The following is an 18180-nucleotide window of genomic DNA, read 5'->3' on the forward strand; positions in this document are numbered from 1 at the left end:
ATCCGAAAACAAAATAACAAGTCAGAAAACACAATGACAAATCAGACAAACCGGAAGAGGTAGGTATAGTTTGAGACAGCGTCATTGGTTTGGGATTAATCACCGCTGACTGGACGAGACATCTGTCAATCAACGTATACAGAAATAACCAGCCGAAAAACAGCAGAGTCGTGGTAGAAAGTTCGGAGATGTGATACGAGATTTGAAAAGGGAGAAAAAAAGTTTGACAAAAGGTGGGATCAAACCCAGGTGGATTGCGTCAAAAAGATAAGGACACACACTTAACCACCTGCACCACTGGAGCTGACAGAATGACACTGCCAAAATGTCAATAAGGCAGGTTATTTAAACAAAGTATAAATAGACATTTGGTATGTTTTATTCCACAGTAAGCGCAATTCATACAATACATTTAAACAGAGCTATTTTAAGACCATCTCCAAACTTTCTACCACGACTCTGCTGTTTTTCGGCTGGTTATTTCTGTATATGTTGATTGATAGATGTCTCGTCCAGTCAGCGGTGTGTAATCCCAAATCAATGGCACTGTCTCAAACCATACCTAGCTATTCCGATTTGTCTGATTTGTCATTGTGTTTTCTGACTTGTTATATAGTTTTCTGAATTGTTGTTGTGTTTTCTGACTTGTTATTTTGTTTTTTAGATTTGCATTTGCGTTTGTAAGTTGTTATTTTGTTTTCATAACTGTAATCTGTTTTGCCCTTCTCGGCCACAGTATTAAGTACGTATTTGTAGTAATAGTAAAATATGAAATACTATGCACTTCCACTGATCCTTCAAGTCCTCCCAAACACAAGAGGCACTATAACCGCAGTTCCTCACTTACTCTATGCTTTGTTTTCATAGGTAAAGATGGCGGAGTCCGAAGAGCCAAAAACAACCTGCAAGTTTCTTTTTAAGAAATCAAACAAGACATTTTCCGCACGGAAAAGAAATGCAAGTGATAGCGATAAAGGTATTTATCGTATTATTTTTTTCATGGGTTCTCAGTTAGGCATGTTTGGACTGGGCAGTTTTATGCAGTCCGTACGTTTAGTCAGTGTTCACTATCAACACGTTCGTGCAGCTCACAGTGTCTTAAATCAGCGTGTGTTTGTTCATCAGACAGAAGCAGCGGCGAGGAGGGCAGTGCTGTGGTCCGAAAGAAGAAAGCAGCTGTGGCGAACCCCATGATTCAGAAAGTATGTCGGCGCTTCATGTGTTACGTGAAATCTGCATTATTTGTCTTTTACGAAGCTGTTGTTTACACTGAAGCCATAACCACTAGTCATTTGCCTCACACCCCTCCTTACAGACAAAGAAAGTGGAGAGGGAAGAAGTCTCCTCAAGCGAAAGTGAAGAGGAGAAAGAAGACAAGACTGTCACCGTCTCTTACCGGTCGACTCGGTCAGCGGTGAGTGTGTTAGATTTATGCATGAAGAAATGATTTATACTATAGATTTATACCTTCTTAATTCATGACGACTTATGATTTTACATTTCTGCTGCTTGTGAATTTGCTAACATTGACCAGAGCTACTGATTCTTGTAATTCAGTGTATTACTGTGTTTGTTGCAGAAACCAGAAGGACCAGATGACATGGGGGCCACTGCTCTTTATCAGCTGGACACAGAGAGGGACAAAGATGCTCAGGCCATTTTTGAGCGCAGCCAGAAGGTTCAGGAGGTACGATGAACAGCAATAACCAGCACCAATATTGTAAATTAAAATTTATTTGTATAGTGTGGTTTACAATGATACATTTTAGTGAATAGTAATTGTCTTAATATATAATTTAATAAAATGTATTAGAAAAAAGAGCCTCTGCGACTTATAAAAGCATGTGGAAACAATCTTGTAGTAATTCAACAGATATTATGATAAACTTACGTTTAAAGGGCTAGTTCACCCAAAAATTATACATTTTGTCATCATTTACTCTCTCTCGTGTCTTTTCAAAAAGAAGATATTAAGCAGGAGACCAAAAGCAAAGACAAAATGACCAAAATTCAAACTTGGTGCATACAATGGCAGAATTGTCATTTTTGGGTGAAGCGTTTCTTTAAAGTTGCAATGAAATGGAAGTAGCGACAGGTAATTTCTTCTGCATTGTGACGTACATCTGAGTGAAACAGGTTATGGATAAAGAGAAAGAACGCAGGACAGCACTTGGTTCAGTCCATTAATTGTTGATTTGTTGGAGGCAGATCTGAATGCAAGCTTGCAGTTAATTATAAGAGAAAGGGGCACAGTTTAAGTGGACTAAATGATTGGAAGTTATTGCATTTTACTTCAAAATTATGGTAAAAAAAAAAAGAGAGAAACATACATAGAAAGTTCACAGTTAGATCAAGATGCACTTAGTAAATAGGTGAAATTCACTTTCATGCTGACTTTTAAGATATAGGCCTACAATTATTGATGTGTGACTCTGGACCACAAACCAGTCGTAACTGTCCATTTTTTATTGAGATTTATACATCATCTGAAAGCTTTCCGTTGATGTATGGTTTGTTAGGATCAGACAATATTTGACCGAGATACAACTATTTGAATATCTGGAATCTGAGGGTGCAAAAAAATCTAAATATTGAGAAAATCACCTTTAAAGTTATCCAAATGAAGTCCTTAGTAATGCATATTACTAATCAAAAATTAAGTTTTAATATATTTCTGGTAGGACATGTACAAAATATCTTTACTTAACATCCATAACAATAAAAAATAATTTTGACCCATACAATGTATTTTTGGCTATTGCTACAAACATACCTGTGCTACTTAAGACTGGTTTTGTGGTCCAGGGTCACATATTGTTTGGGTGGCCGCAATAATCACAATCTGTTCATTCAGTGGCATGCCTGTATTTTATTTCTAGGAGCTCACTGGTAAAGAAGACGATAAAATTTATCGCGGCATCAACAACTACCACAAATACATTAAACCCAAGGACTCCACCATGGGCAACGCCTCCTCTGGTATGGTCAGGTGAGTCAGTATAAATGAGCCGCTGAGACGGTTTGCCGTGACTCCATCTGTTTTTGAGGACACACAATGCTTAACTGATTCATAATGTCTTGTACGTGATAGGAAAGGACCAATCAGAGCGCCTGAGCACCTGAGGGCCACAGTACGGTGGGATTACCAGCCTGACATTTGCAAAGACTATAAAGAGACTGGCTTCTGTGGGTTTGGAGGTGAGTAAGCAACAGTTTTCCTCTCCATGTTTGTCATTCTTTTGAGGTTCATGTGAACACCCATGGCAGGAACAAACGTGTTTCATTTAATTTTTATTCTCAGACAGCTGTAAGTTTCTTCATGACCGCTCAGACTATAAGCACGGCTGGCAGATTGAGCGAGAGCTCGAAGAAGGACGATATGGGGCAAACGGTGAGCCATCTTAAGTTACAGGTCTTTGAGAACATTTTGCTTGTTTTGTTTTGCTCTCTGACATATTGTTTATCTCACAGATGAGGAGAACTATGAAGTGAGCAGCGATGAAGAAGATCTTCCTTTCAAGTGTTTCATTTGTAGAGATTCGTTTAAAAACCCCATTATTACAAAGTGAGTGCTACATTAAGCCATGGCCTGTTTGAATTGCAAATGATATTCCCTCTTCTTACCACAGCTTTAGTCTCTCATATCTTAACCATTTGACATTGTGTTTGCATGTCATTGTCACATATTTGACTGTAGAACTAGTATTTCATTCTCAATTCAGAAGTATAATGTCTTTGTTTTCCAGGTGCCGGCACTACTTCTGTGAGGCCTGTGCTCTCCAGCACTACCGCAAATCTAAGCGCTGTTACGTTTGTAACCAGCAGACCAATGGCGTCTTCAACCCTGCCAAAGGTGCTCATCTATTTAGAAAACCTTGAATTGAACACAACACACACTACCATTCAAAGGTTTGGGGTCAGTTAGATTTTTTGGGAAAGAAATTAATACCTTTATTCAGCAAGGATGCATTAAATTGATCAGAATTAACATTAAAATACATTTATAATGTTCCTAGAAAAATGTATCATGGTTTCCACAAACTTCTTACTGAGAACTTACAACTGAGGTTGTGCAATTTGAGGCGAACATTCTTTTGCATTAATCACAAATAACTGGAATCGGTTTGGACAATTCTTAGACCCCTGATGCTTTCACTCATCAATATCATATATAAAATGAAAAGAAGAACAAGAAACTTTTTTTTAATGTATTTTTTTTTTCCCTCAGAGCTCATGGCTAAGATGCAGAAACAGCAGGAAGCCGCTGACCAGCCTCCCTCAGATGAGGATGACTAGAACCACAGCGCCTCCCCTTCTGTGTTTTACTTGTCATTCAGATTCCCATTCAGAGTTGTAAATGTTCAAAACCTTTGACATAAACATGCTTTTCAGAAATCTCCCAGGTTAAGATTTATAACTGAAGTTTTATTAATTCTATGAGATCGGAAAACCCACACAACAACTATAGAGATAATGATACAAAGGAACAATATCATTGTAATTAATTTCAGCTGATGAAGGCTAACAATATTGACAGCCAATCAGAATCCACCAGGCATTGAAGAACTCAAGCATTTAATGATAAACAGATAACATACCAGGGTGGTGTGAATGTCAATATATTTATCTTGGAGAGGCCTTTAGATGCTTTGTAGCTGATAAGCACCAGCTGATAATGGACATTTCATTGTTCACACTCATTTAGCCTGTTTTTACATTCAGGTTTAGTGAGTATTGTTAGATGATGGCAAAGGTAAAGTTGATCTTTAAAAACATTATTTTTTAACATTGTTAAATACAATATTAAGCAGATCTCAAAAATAGTTTTTTATACTGTATAGTATAATGTGATTTTTATATATATATATATATATATATATATATATATATATATATATATATATATATATATATGATTTAGGCAAAACAGTATAGAAATTTAATATCTGTCATTTATTGAATCGGTCCATAACATGAAAATAATCATCAGCTTGTAGAATAAAATTAATCAGTGCATTCGCTATTATAAACTGAATATTCTATAGAGAAATCATCATTACAGAAGCGGTTTTTCAAAATGGGGTGTGATGTATCAAACAACATTGGTAAAAACAGCACACAAGGGTTGACATTTGTGCAGTTGCAACATTTATTCCATTTCACCAAGAGGTAAATATGCTGAAAATACACAGACGGTCCTTTGAAGTACTTCCTCCTGTAACATATGCCAAGAACAGAAATGAATCTCAGCAGAAACGCAACTAAAATTTTAAAAGTAATAACTAAACCAGGGAGCAGACAAAAACTAAATCTTGTCCTCTAGCATATTTCTGTTGGGGGAAGAAACTCTTGAGACGTTGATAGTTTTAATCCCCACAATCCATCTGTATTTTGAATACTGCTGCGCTTAGGTTGACTTTACTGACAGCTCTTTATGCTTCATTGGACAAATATCTATTTGCCTTTCCGTCACTCCTCCTCACCCGTGTTGCTGTAAGCTGGTAGACATTCATAGAGTGTCATAAAGTCAGGTGAAACGCATAGAATGGGTTTTGGTAGCCTCAAGTGATCACCATTGTCATATGGCCAGTCTGTGAGAGTTTGCTTCAGTTCATGCTTCTGAATGCATTATCAAGGCTATGACGGCTGCTGGTTTTTAATTTCTCTGTTTATAGTCTATCCTTGTAGTTTCAGTGATATACACAAATCCAGAGTCTCTTGTAACATCTTTGAAGCTCACATTCACATAGCACCCTTTTTCTCCCTTAAAACACAACAAAAACAACACCCTCAAAATCACCCTTTCCATCCAGTCCATCATCTCTTCATTTCTCATCCGTTTAATGTCAAAAGTCCCAGTCATCCACATCCAGCTGGCTGAGATCAGACTCCAGACTGGCCAGTCCAGTGGGCGAATCCTGAGGCTGCATGCAGTCTAAGCTGCTGATTGGAGAAACTGGACGCAGAAGCTCAGGAAGAGCCTCAGATGGTCTGCGCTTTATCTACAAAGTTAAAATGTTATATAGACCACAACAATAAACTGAGTCAAGCTGCATTTATTGATATAGTGCTTTATACAATGTAGATGCAGCATCACATTAATAAATGGTAAAATAACAGTGTTAATGTTATAAAATTAATCAGTTACAAAACATTCAATTTCAGCTTTAAAGCAACTCTACAGAGGACAAGTGTCACTATTAGTGTCTCAGTTCAATAATTTTGTCAATATTGCAAATTTCATAAAATGCCATGTTTTTATTGATCACATCCTATTAAAGATTCCCAGTGCTGTGAAAAATGTGAAAAAGTGAACTTTACCTTGTTGTCATTACCTGCATGATCAACAAATGTTGTTCAGATCAAACAAGGAACTCATGAAACTCACCAAAAAATGTTGATCATTCAGATTCTGACTACAAGGTAAAGTTCACTTACTGTTTTTTTCACAGCACTGTTAATGCTTAATGGGATGTGCTGTTGTGTTGTTAGCTTAAACACATTTTGTTTGTCCATACTTGTGTTTTTAATGGAGACCAGATGACATTTTATGACCAATTAATGCATAACACCTATTCTTGCCACTAGGTCAGATCCTCTGAAGAAGGTAAGACTCACCTGTTTGAAGAAGGAATGGCCAATCAGAGAGCTGGCAGAGGGTCTGTGGGAAGACATAACAACATACATTTAGTCTATTTATTACACCACAAAAGTATACATTACTTTCAATGATGTTACAGTTATTTACAGTTTGAAGCTCAGTAGCCTTGATCCCCATTCACTTTCATTATAAAGTAACGAGTGGTCAGTCTGTTCCCAAACTTTCTCTTTTTGTGTTCCACAAATCAAAGAAAATCATATAGGTTTGGAACGATGTGATGGTGTGTAAATGACAGAATTTTGAATTATTTCTTTAAAAATAAATATAAATCACAAAGAGCATAGAGTGTTATTTACCTTTTCTCAGGATCTCTCTGTAGACAAAGTTCCACGAAGGCATGAAAGTGAGAACTGAATGTTCTGCTGTACGGGTTTCCACCGGAGGAGGAGGAGGGTTCTCCATTTGTGTGGCGAGCTCCACCCGCGCCGGGGCCCTCGCAGATCCCAGAGTCGGCCCCAGAGCGAGACGGTTTCATGCTCAGTTCTTCGGGGGGGATGGTGGTGGTGTCCAGCAGGCAGGGGACTGTACCGTTCAGCTTCTCTAACAACATCTGATACAGACAAAGAGACAGTTTATCAAGTTAAATCAAGCGAGATAAAAAGGAGGGAAAGCAAAAAGAGATGGATAAAAAAGTGTTTGCCTCACCTGTGTAGCAGGCATGTCTTTGAAGGGCACGTGTCCATTAGCTAGCTCACATGCAGTGATGCCCAAACTGTAAATGTCTGAGCGGAAGTCATATCCCTGAAGATTCTATAATATACATATATATGCATTATATAATTTCCAATGTATTATATAGACAGTATACAGTTCTGTTTAAAAGTTTGGGGTCAGCAAGAATTTTGAATGTTTTTTTTTTTAAAGTTTCTTATGCTTATAAACGCTGCATTTATTTTTAGCAAAAATGTTATGGAATATTATTACAATTTAAAAGAATCATTTTCTGTTCGAATATATTTGCAAATGTAATTTATTCCTGTGATCAAAGCTGAATTTTCAGCATCATCAGTCTTCAGTGTCACATGATCCTTCAGAAATCATTCTAATATGCTGATTTGAAACAGTTTTTATTGTTATTATTTAAAAAAAAAAAAAAAAAAATCTTACAGACTCCAAACTTGAGATCGGAGGTATATTTCAAACATACTTGCTGCAGAACCTCTGGACTGAGCCAAGGTAGTACTTTAACACTGTACTGAGGAAAATCGTGTACAACACGTGCTCTCTGACCGTGACGGATCAGGCTGAAGATACTCCGAAGACCGGACAGATATACCTGTCCATCTGCTGAAATCAGGATGTGGCTTGCCTTCACACTACTACAGTATACACAAATTAAGATGATAAAAAATACTTCAGTATTCTTGTAGCACCTACATTAAAGACACCAGGCTGACAGTCTGGTGTGGTTGTTAAATAATTAACCTGTTTGACTAATAATAATAACAACAATTCATGAGTGTATAAGTGTTCCTCACCGGTGAACGTAGCCCATCTGATGTATGTACTCCAGCGCTCTCAGCACACCCAGCAGGATGTAGGCAATTGTCTGCTCACTCAAACCGTCAGTAAAATGTGTACTGAGCAAGTCTCGTGCTGATCCTGATGGAGAAGAGAAACACAGAGGATCGGTAGGCAAAACACATTTACATGTGGTACTGTGAGCAGTTTGGACTTGATATAGTTGATACAGAATGTCTCTTCTAACCGTAGGCCATGAAGGGTGTGATCACCCACAGCTCATTCTCAGCGATGAAGACACTCTTGTACGGGAGGATACAGGGGTGGTGGAACAGCTTAGACACATGGAGTTCTCCCTTTAGAAAAACACAGAAAGTGGTTGCAATGCTTATGTATATATGCTAGCAATATGCAGGACTGATTGACTAGTTAAGTATTTTTGTTTTGCACCAATGTCAGCTAATAAAAACACTAAACTACTCAAAACACAAATCGAAATACACTTTCACACTGAATCAGTGTTGTTATTCTCAACTAAAACTGTTAAAACTATACTAAAACAATTTCTTAAACTACAGGGAAAAAAAGGAAACTGAAAATATAAAAATAATAAATACTATAATAGTATGCTACAGTGTATATAAATACTAAATAGTAAAATAATACTGTACTAAATCTCTCTCTATCTGTCTATCTATCTATCTATCTATCTATCTTTCTGTCTATCTATCTATCCATCCATCTATCTATCCATCTATCCATCTATCCATCCATCCATCTATCCATCCATCCATCTATCCATCTATCCATCAATCCATCAATCCATCCATCCATCCATCCATCCATCCATCCATCCATCCATCCATCCATCAATCTACCTACTCATTTTTCCAAAAGAAAAGCTTATGTTGTTATAATCAGCTTATTTTGAAACAGTTATTGATGTAAAGTTTGTGAATAAAACAAAATATTAATTTCAGTTGTGAGTCAAACTGTTATATTAATGATTATAATTATTTGATATTTTGAATTATTTTATCATAAAAAAAAATCAATATAATTAAATACTTTTTAAAATATTATAATTATTAAATTTATAAAATTGCATTTTAATATGAATTGTCCATCTCCTATATGTCGTGAGAGAAGCCTGTAACTGACCTGTAAGTAATTGACCATGTCATTGGTACAGGAATCCAAGTCAATGCGCCGGATGGCCACATACTCCCCTGTGGGTTTGCACCTGGCCAGATTCACTGTCATCAAGTCCTCCAAACCTCGACCTACACAAGTAGAGACAGACAGACACACACACACACTCATCAGCTGGAGGAATCACAGAGATGTGTGTTCTAGTGCTGTGCAGCCTTGGCCTCACCTATGACAGTGCGCAGCTCGTAGGCGCTGTTGTCTGGAAGAAAGCTTCCCATGGTGTCTCTGCGTGGGAGAGGGCTCAGAGACTCTTGACTGTCCTCATGGGCCTGAGCCAAAAAAACAGTCATCAGTCAAATGTGGAAACAGTAAATAAACACGGCGACAAAGTGCAAACTGACCACGGCTGTGTCTCGATCAACCTCTTGATGTCGGAGAGAATATTGTGAACTTAAACTCAGGCTGTAATCTACCAAATACTGAGACACTAGGGAGCAGATTGAGACACACCTCAGGTCCCAGAACATTTCGACTGCCCATTCAACACAATCACAAACTTTTAACATACTTCAATTATTAGGTTGTGAATCTTGTGATTTTCATACAGTGAACCAACAAAGTATTTCAACACTTAATTCACACATGTCTGAAATCAGCAAATTAGAAGGATTTCTGAAGGATCATGTGACACTGAAGACTGAAATAATGATGCTGAAAATTCTTACATTTAAAATATATTCAAATATAGAAGATATTTTAAACTAATTGTTCTCAATATTACTACTTTTACTCTTTTGATCAAATAAATGCAGCCTTGGTGAACATAAAGAGACTTCTTTCAGAAATGAAAACACTTTAGTGTACATCTGTGGTTCCTCTGCTGGTTGTACATTCACTACAATAACCTTATGACCATTTGTTTTAAAGGTTTTTTTTTTTAGCTTTATTTGTTTGCAGATGCTACATTGTTTGATATTTTGTTTGTAATGCAAAGACATTTTAAGCACAATTTAAGTGTCCAAATATTTTTTTGACTCACTGTACATTCAAAGATATCGTAGAGAATTTGGAAAATAATATAGGGAAACATAAATGCTCAATTTGTCATTTGAATGTGACAAAGCATCAACTTTTAGCATTTCTAAAAGGACTGGTGTCACTATGCAAGCAGTGTTTGGGTAGCAAACATTTTAAGTGCATGTAAGCTTTCCTTCATTATGCATCATAGTATCTGGGGATATCAACCAAATATACTATGACCATCAATGCCAGCTTGAGTGAATTAGGAAACATTTCAAGATTACACAGATATATAAATCACAGACACCGATGCCACTGTTGTGATAACAGCACAAACCAACCTGGTTTTGAAGAGGGGAAGGGTTTTTATTGTGCATACACTGATAAATCCCAGCCATTGCAAAGCTATTCAGAGAATCATACAGATCAAGTGAGGAACGGCAGATTATGGCTGATTAAAGATTCAGTCCAACTGTTCTGAGACTCAGTACGAGACAGAGAAGTTGAAAACTGCAGCAGGAATGGCTTCACAAAAAGCATGTTATAAGCATCAAATGAACTACAATTCACTGTCGTATTTGGTTATAGATATGCATGATCCCATAAAGTCCTATTTTTTATTTTTTTTGCTTACATCAAAGTTTCCTTTCGCTCTGCCATAGAACTTACAATAAGAATATTAATTCCTCACATATATGATGAGAGTATCTGTCAGTGGAGATCATGCAGGTCTGTGGCAAATCATAAAACAAATCATTTTTTGCCCTTCGAAGTGTTTGCAGGACTAAGTCAGTGAACAGTGCAGCAAGCCCAGGCTCTGACAGGATGAATCCATGTGTTGCATTAACACAATGAGCATCATCCATCTTCACATGCTTAAGCAGAGTGTACACACGTTGTTCACCCGCCTATAGGCGCATATTACTAACGCACTCTTTAATTAACGAAAAATAAAAATAAAAAATATTACGCCATTGACTTTGGACCAGGTATCAGTTGGTCAAAAGCGCAGTCTATTTCAGTTGCCTCAAAATAGTAACGCGTCAACAATAATGCGCCTGAACACACCTCGTTTTCAGAGCAGCACACCCATGGGCGCACAAATAAGCACACATGCATTTGCTATTTTAAACAATGTGGCACAGGACATGAAAATGATAACTGGGTCAGGCTGAAACAAACTAGCAAAAAAACGCTTCGTCGTGCCTGGCACCACACTGCGCCGGGTGTATGATAGGACCCCAAGGGTCTATCTTTGAGGTGAGAGGGCATTAGCAGTAAACACCAATAAACAAATCACAGACTAACCCTTTACGTTCTTAATTATCTGTTGAATCCAACTGGCTAATCATTAATTAAATAAAGAAGCATTCCATTAACTTATGTCCTTAAAGGGACAGCTCACCCAAGAATGCAAACAGCGTTATCCTTTAGGCTACCACATGATTTCTGAAACTTTTAATTTTGATTGATTCACTGATTCATTTATTTATTTTTTAAGAAAATTATACTTTTATTCAGCAACAGCAAATTAAATTTCCCAAAAGTTACAGTAAGGATATTTATAATGTTACAAAAGATTTCTATTCAAACATTTAATCCAAAAAGTAAAATACATTGTGAAATGTGAATCTAGTTTAAAAGGCATGCTTTCTAGGGATGCCACAATTCTCAATATAATATCAAACCATTCGCTACAAAGTCCACGGTTCAACACGGGCTTGTGAATTACGGTTTTCCATAATAAAAAAATAATTTCCACTTATAACATGCATTTGAAAAAGTAACACACACCAAAAACCTGTTGTCCAAAAAAAGAGAACAATATAACATATTTTTACGTGTATAAAATAAAAACTTCTCTTTTTTTTGTGATCTAATGTGGCTTCTTATCACAGAATAAGACAGAAAACATATTCTATACTGTAAAAAAAAAGGCTATGTTGATTAGCAACGGATTATAAATATACTTAATTATTATAAAAAAACCAAGATGGCTTGAAGAACACAGATAAACTGTACATTGTAAAAGTGGAGTGTTTATTGTCTTCATGTTTCAATCTTCTATTTATTCAGCTACAGCGACAGATTTGTCTTAGTACATATTAGGGATTTCTGGAGCGTCATCAGTTCTATTACTTCTGTGATGCATGTGGAGTTACTGCACAAAGTTGCCCTCCGGCTTCCAGTATGAATGAAACAAACATTACATGTGCTTACAGCACTTAATGATGGCCAATTCATCCTATTTTGGGTAAAAATAGGAAAAAAATAATACTTCTCTCAAAAGAAATTTGAAGTAGACATATGATAATCCATGTTTTTCTTAACAGTCTTAACAGGAGTCGTACTCTTTTTTTTATTTTTAATAATGTGTTAATAATAAGTGTTATTACAATAGTAATATTTATTATTTTAATATTTTTATTTAGCAACAACAACAACAATAATAATAGTAATAATCTTAATAACTATGATTAGTCATATTAATATACAAGCACAACATTTTGGGCCAAATAGTACAGCCCCACAAACACGCACAACAAACCTTGTGTTTATTATATATATTTTTTTGTTTTAAAAATCACATTTTAAATCACAAATGACAAAAAATCTCTGCCAAGCCGAACCGAAACCCATGGTTAAAAATGAGGTATGTATTGAACCGTGGACTAACTGTATTGTTGCGTCCCTAATGATTTCTATAGTTTTTTAATAAATGAACACAAGGAAGAAGGATATTTCCTCATTTTATATTATATATATATATATATATATATATATGAAGTTGCCCTCCGAAGTTGCTCTCAACACATTCCCATGAACAGTTCTGAGTTACAACGCAAATGAGCAGGTGAATCTCAGTTCTGAGTTTTGAATGGAAATGTCATTTATGCATTTACCAACTCCGTTTTTGCAAGTAAATCAGATTATTAAAATTGTCTTAACTCAAATTTTATTATATTATTAAATAATTTATATATCATTGAAATTGTGTCTAAATGCACTTATGCTTGCAAATCACAAGACACGTAAAATTTACAAAAACAGTCTGATGCCACACTTCGGAACCATAATGGCCAAATCTTAGTGAATTTTTGGGTGAACTAGCCCTCATATCTATTGCACCTGTTCTTTAACATGAATGGTTACTTCAGGCTCTTAATTATGATAGAAGTATAAACCTCATCTTTCTTTCCCAACTTAAATACAAGCACTTCCCTCTTGTGGAGCCTCAGTCTGAGCGAGTGTGGAGGTGTGAGTGTCACAGCAGCACGATGAGTGCATGCAGGCAAACACAAGAGCACAGGGGGATGTATTCATCTGAGAGCACACACACACACACACACACACACACTCACACGCGCATACTATTAATCTTACATTTGTAAACTTACACAAGCACACACCATCTCACATGCTCGTACACTCACAACTATCACACACCGACACCAACAGGCAGATGGAAAAGCTGGAAGATATTCCACACTTACTTTCCTTAGTGGGCTTGCCTGAGTTTGCTCTGGTGTGGAGAAACCGTGTAAATGACGCAAAAGACACACATACAAACAAACAATCTGCCTTTAAAGTGGTTCTCACAAATTCAAGAAACACCTCATTTAGTGTTCTGAGAGCCAGCATCCTTCCAAGCAACACTTTTTTTTCACTTTAAATACAATTCAAATAGATACTTTGCATACAATAATATATTATATCTCATAGATACCAATTTATTAATGATTTTTCCTGTTCTCTTAAAAAAACAACAACCATAAAGCAATGCAAGAAAAACTCTAACATAAATATAAGTATCCGTCAAATGTTTTTAATTGTCTAGTCAAAATTTGTAGATTATAATCTACATCAATGCATACTGATATATACTAAATGATAAAAATCATTTAAGCAAGCAGAAATTCTATTTATATTACTTAAGCATTCAATTCAACAACAAAATGACAAACCATCAGAAAAAAGAACACTTTTTTTTAAACAATTATTTTATATAATTGTTATTTTAACTTTTTTTTTATTGACACATTGCCATGTAACATATAACAGCCAAAAGCAAACAGAAATGAGAATCTTTAAAGCAGACAAGGAGCAGCGATTATGGACCACAGCAAAATCAGTCAAAGCAGATATACAAAAAGTAACATCTAAAAAAAATCCCTTAATGGATTTTACACCATCTTAGCGACAGGAAACATTAATAACCTATTGATATTAGGTAATAAATAGCATTCAGACTATCATGACACTGGCTATAGACTTTTTTAAATTATATATATATATTCCAAAGCTACATGGCATTATAACAACACTCCTGAACAAGACTCTTGTCAGCAAGAGCATGGAAACCAGAGAATTATACATGACACACATCTGAAATGATGTTTTCCATATTTACATGACTGTTTGTACCACTACAAAGATGATTTTTAATAGGCTTCAGCGGTTTGAGGTCAGTATGTTTTTTATGTATAAGTCTCTTATACTCATCGAGGTTGTTTATTTGATCAAAAATACAGTAAAAACAGTAATATTGTGAAATATTATTACACTTTAAAACAGCTGTTTTTCTATTTGAATACAATTTTTTTTCTCCCTGTGATGGCAAGGCTGAATTTTCAGCATCATTACTCCAGTCTTCAGGGTCAAATGATCCTTCGGAAATCATTTTAATAATATGCTTATAATATTTGGTGCTTAATGAGAACAGTTGTGCTGCTCAGTATTTTTGTGGAAACCTTGATACTTTTTTTAGGATTTTGATGAATAGAAAGTTCAAAAGAACAGCATTTATTTGAAACAGATACTAGATATACTCTCACTTTTTATCAATTTAATGCATTCTTGCTGAATAGAAGTACTAATTCACTTATTTAAAAAATTAAATATAAAAAAAATCTTACTGACCTCAAACTTTTGAACAATAGTGTATATTAAATTGTTATGTAATACAACTAACTGGGAGAAAACATGTTATAAAAAAAGGATTATTACAGATGGATGCCAAATGCTATCCAAAAAAACAGGCATCAAAAAGTAAAAAGCTATCAAATGCTTTTGATATCTGGATTTCTCTGTAAACTAGTTTAAGTAAAAGCTCAAATTCCTGTGTAGAGATTTCCTACAGCTTCAGCAGTGTTAGACCTCCCTTACAGATCAGTCCACCTCTCGCAGTGACTCAGCTGTCAGTTGCACCACAGAAGCAATCCATCAACACCTAGCAATAACACTACATCACAGCCAGCCTTGCACACAGATACATCAACACAAGAAGAGATTAAAAAGCCTCACAGACACAAGGACACACAGACCCCGCTGTCACCGCCATCATTAGTCACCATGACGCAAACGCTGCACTTTTATTAAAGAGCAGTGTCACCCCACACTGCATAACACATTGACAACAAAAACTCAAAAAGACTGAAAATATTTAATAAAGCACACGCAAAACAAATAGCGAACCAAACGCTGCATTTTTGCTTTTGCAATGGTACTGACTGGTTGTGATCCACATACAGTACAGGTCAAAAGTTTGGAAACATTACTATTTTTAATGTTTTTGAAAGAAGTTTCTTCTGCTCATCAAGCCTGCATTTATTTGATCAAAAATACAGAAAAAAAATTTAATATTGTGATATATTATTACAATTTAAAATAATTGTTTTTAAATTTATTATACTTTAAATTATCATTTATTTCTGTGATGCAAAGCTGATTTTTTAGGATCATTATCACATGATCCTTTAGAAATCATTTTAATATGATGATTCATTATCAAAGTTGGAAACAGTTCTGCTGCTTAATATTTTTTTCAGAACATGTGATACTTTTTTAGGAAAAAAAAAGAAGCTATGTTTTTCAAATATAAATATTTTGTAATAACAATATACACTACTGTTCAGTAATTTGGGGTCAGTAATTTTTTTTCTTTCTTTTTTTTTAAATAAAATCAATACTTTTATTCAGCAAGGATGTGTTAAATTGATAAAAAGTGATAGTAAAGAAAATATATTATTAGAATATATATTATTAGAATTCTTTTTTTATTTTGAATAAATGCAGTTCTTTTTAACCTTTTATTCATCAAATATATTAGACAGCAGAACTGTTTCCAACACTCATAATAAATCAGAATATTAGAATGATTTCTAAATGATCATGTGATAGACTGGATGTTACATGTAACACTGAAGGCTGGAGTAATGATGCTGAAAATTCAGCTATGCATCACAGGAATAAATTGTTTTTTTAAAGTATATATTCAAATAGAAAACTATTATTTTAAGTTGTAATAATATTTCACAATATTACTGTTTTTTTCTGTATTTTTGATCAAATAAATGCAGGCTTGATGAGCAGAAGAGACTTCTTTCAAAAACATTAAAAATAGTAATGTTTCCAAACGTTTGACCTGTACTGTATGTAGAGCTCCTCTTTTGCTATAGCCCTGCATAGCTGACTATGAGGGGGATTTGTGTCCAAAAATGTGTACCACTATAATCGTCGAGTTCCAGATGGGCCAATTGTTCTACTGAGTGTTGCAGAGACATCTTTAAATGTAAGTGTGTTTCAGGAACTACAAGTTTGGGTTTCTAGGACTCCCCTTCACATTCACCCCAGCTAATGCTGAATAAAGCTCAGGCAGGTGGGGTTTGCTGAAAGAGCCACAAGAAGCACAGCGGCATGAGATGCTGGACTACTGAACTCACCTCCAAACAACTCCAGATCCCTCAGGCTTTCCACACTGAGCTTCTCTGACACCCAGCGCTGAGAAAAGTGAGAAGCAGCGGCGATTTAATGTACAAGCAGAACAACCAAGTCATTAACTCAGTCAAGTTCACTCACCAAAAAAGACATGGATCCTGGAGGTGGTGATGATGACAGGTGGCAATAGTTTCACAAACACATAAAGAGCACAAACCTGCAAGGAAAAATAAATAATTAAGATACAGTAACGTTACGTTACGAGAGAACAGTGCTCGAATTCAAGAGATGTTATTGTTATTGTCTTTATTACTGCATACGTGTGTAAATAAAATACAACACTTTAGGTCAGCTCAGTTGGTGTGCAGCATGAAAGATGTGTGTTTACTAATACAACTCAGCTATTTTAATAAGCAGAGTTATTGAAGTAACGTTACAAACAAATGCGGCACAGCAGCTTACAGGTTTGTCTCTTTCAGTTAACGCTAGCCTTGCAGCTACAGAATTATCTCCAACTACGATGAACAGAGCACGCAGGTCCAGTGTGCTTGTGTAAGTAATACAATATAATCGTTGAACTCACCCTCTACTGATAAATTGTGTTGGTTTTACTTTTCTATATCGTCAAATGTTCAGCTACCATCAGAGCTGCAGCTGTAACGTCTCTTCTCCTCGCAGTGGGCTGGGTCCGTGTTGAAGAACGTTTCGTGATTGGACGAGAGCCGTTGACGACTCGAAGTCGTCTTGCTCCTATTGGACCAGAGGTTGGATGCGCGTCTCCCCATTGGTCTAAACTCTTGAGCGAATAAAATAGCCTGCGTTCTGTTGTTGCCATTATCTCTTTTATTATCTGTTAAACGCGAGCTGTTGCAGTCAGAATGTCAAGAGGGATTTATCATTATATGTGCTGAAAATGCTTTTAAATTTATTTATTTATTTATTTTGCAATTAAGTTTTTTTTTAATCAATGGCTTTTGCATGTTTTTTTAATGTAGATCAATGAAAGTTCCTTACTTCTGAGAAATGTATCTATTATTTCTTAGAATAATAAGCAGAGGAGGGAATTTAAGGAATTTGCATTGATGTATGAAGGGAAGAGTGGGGGAAAACAGTTTTTCCCAAAATAATCACTAGATAAAGTCAAGATACATTTTTGTTGTAACTGTTGT

General features: G+C 35.7%; 2 protein-coding genes across 3 annotated transcripts; one reads left to right on the forward strand and one right to left on the reverse strand.

Moving 5' to 3' along the window:
- Nucleotides 1-474: 474 nt before the first annotated feature.
- On the forward strand, nucleotides 475-4395 carry rnf113a (ring finger protein 113A). The gene is made up of 11 exons (XM_019117228.2): nucleotides 475-522; nucleotides 868-976; nucleotides 1126-1202; nucleotides 1316-1414; nucleotides 1580-1687; nucleotides 2880-2989; nucleotides 3092-3198; nucleotides 3302-3391; nucleotides 3472-3565; nucleotides 3747-3853; nucleotides 4229-4395. The coding sequence occupies exons 1-11, from the start codon at nucleotides 490-492 to the stop codon at nucleotides 4294-4296; spliced, it is 1002 nt and encodes a 333-aa protein (XP_018972773.2). The 5' UTR covers nucleotides 475-489; the 3' UTR covers nucleotides 4297-4395.
- Nucleotides 4396-5125: 730 nt separating this feature from the next.
- strada (STE20 related adaptor alpha) lies at nucleotides 5126-17755 on the reverse strand. Of its 2 annotated transcripts, XM_042724510.1 has the most exons (13): nucleotides 17595-17755; nucleotides 17153-17228; nucleotides 17017-17074; nucleotides 13789-13817; nucleotides 9501-9603; nucleotides 9284-9405; nucleotides 8370-8478; nucleotides 8140-8263; nucleotides 7809-7980; nucleotides 7307-7411; nucleotides 6958-7211; nucleotides 6619-6661; nucleotides 5126-6002 (listed from the first exon to the last, which is right to left on the reverse strand). In XM_042724510.1, the coding sequence occupies exons 2-13, from the start codon at nucleotides 17162-17164 to the stop codon at nucleotides 5847-5849; spliced, it is 1287 nt and encodes a 428-aa protein (XP_042580444.1). In that variant the 5' UTR covers nucleotides 17165-17228; nucleotides 17595-17755; the 3' UTR covers nucleotides 5126-5846. The 2 variants fall into 2 exon arrangements, with proteins under 2 accessions (XP_042580444.1, XP_042580450.1); XM_042724516.1 differs by lacking the exon at nucleotides 13789-13817 and having other exon boundaries at nucleotides 17595-17690.
- Between the last annotated feature and the right edge of the window lie 425 nt (nucleotides 17756-18180).

This window comes from Cyprinus carpio, chromosome A3 (assembly GCF_018340385.1).
Source record: "Cyprinus carpio isolate SPL01 chromosome A3, ASM1834038v1, whole genome shotgun sequence".
Lineage (NCBI taxonomy): Eukaryota > Metazoa > Chordata > Actinopteri > Cypriniformes > Cyprinidae > Cyprinus > Cyprinus carpio.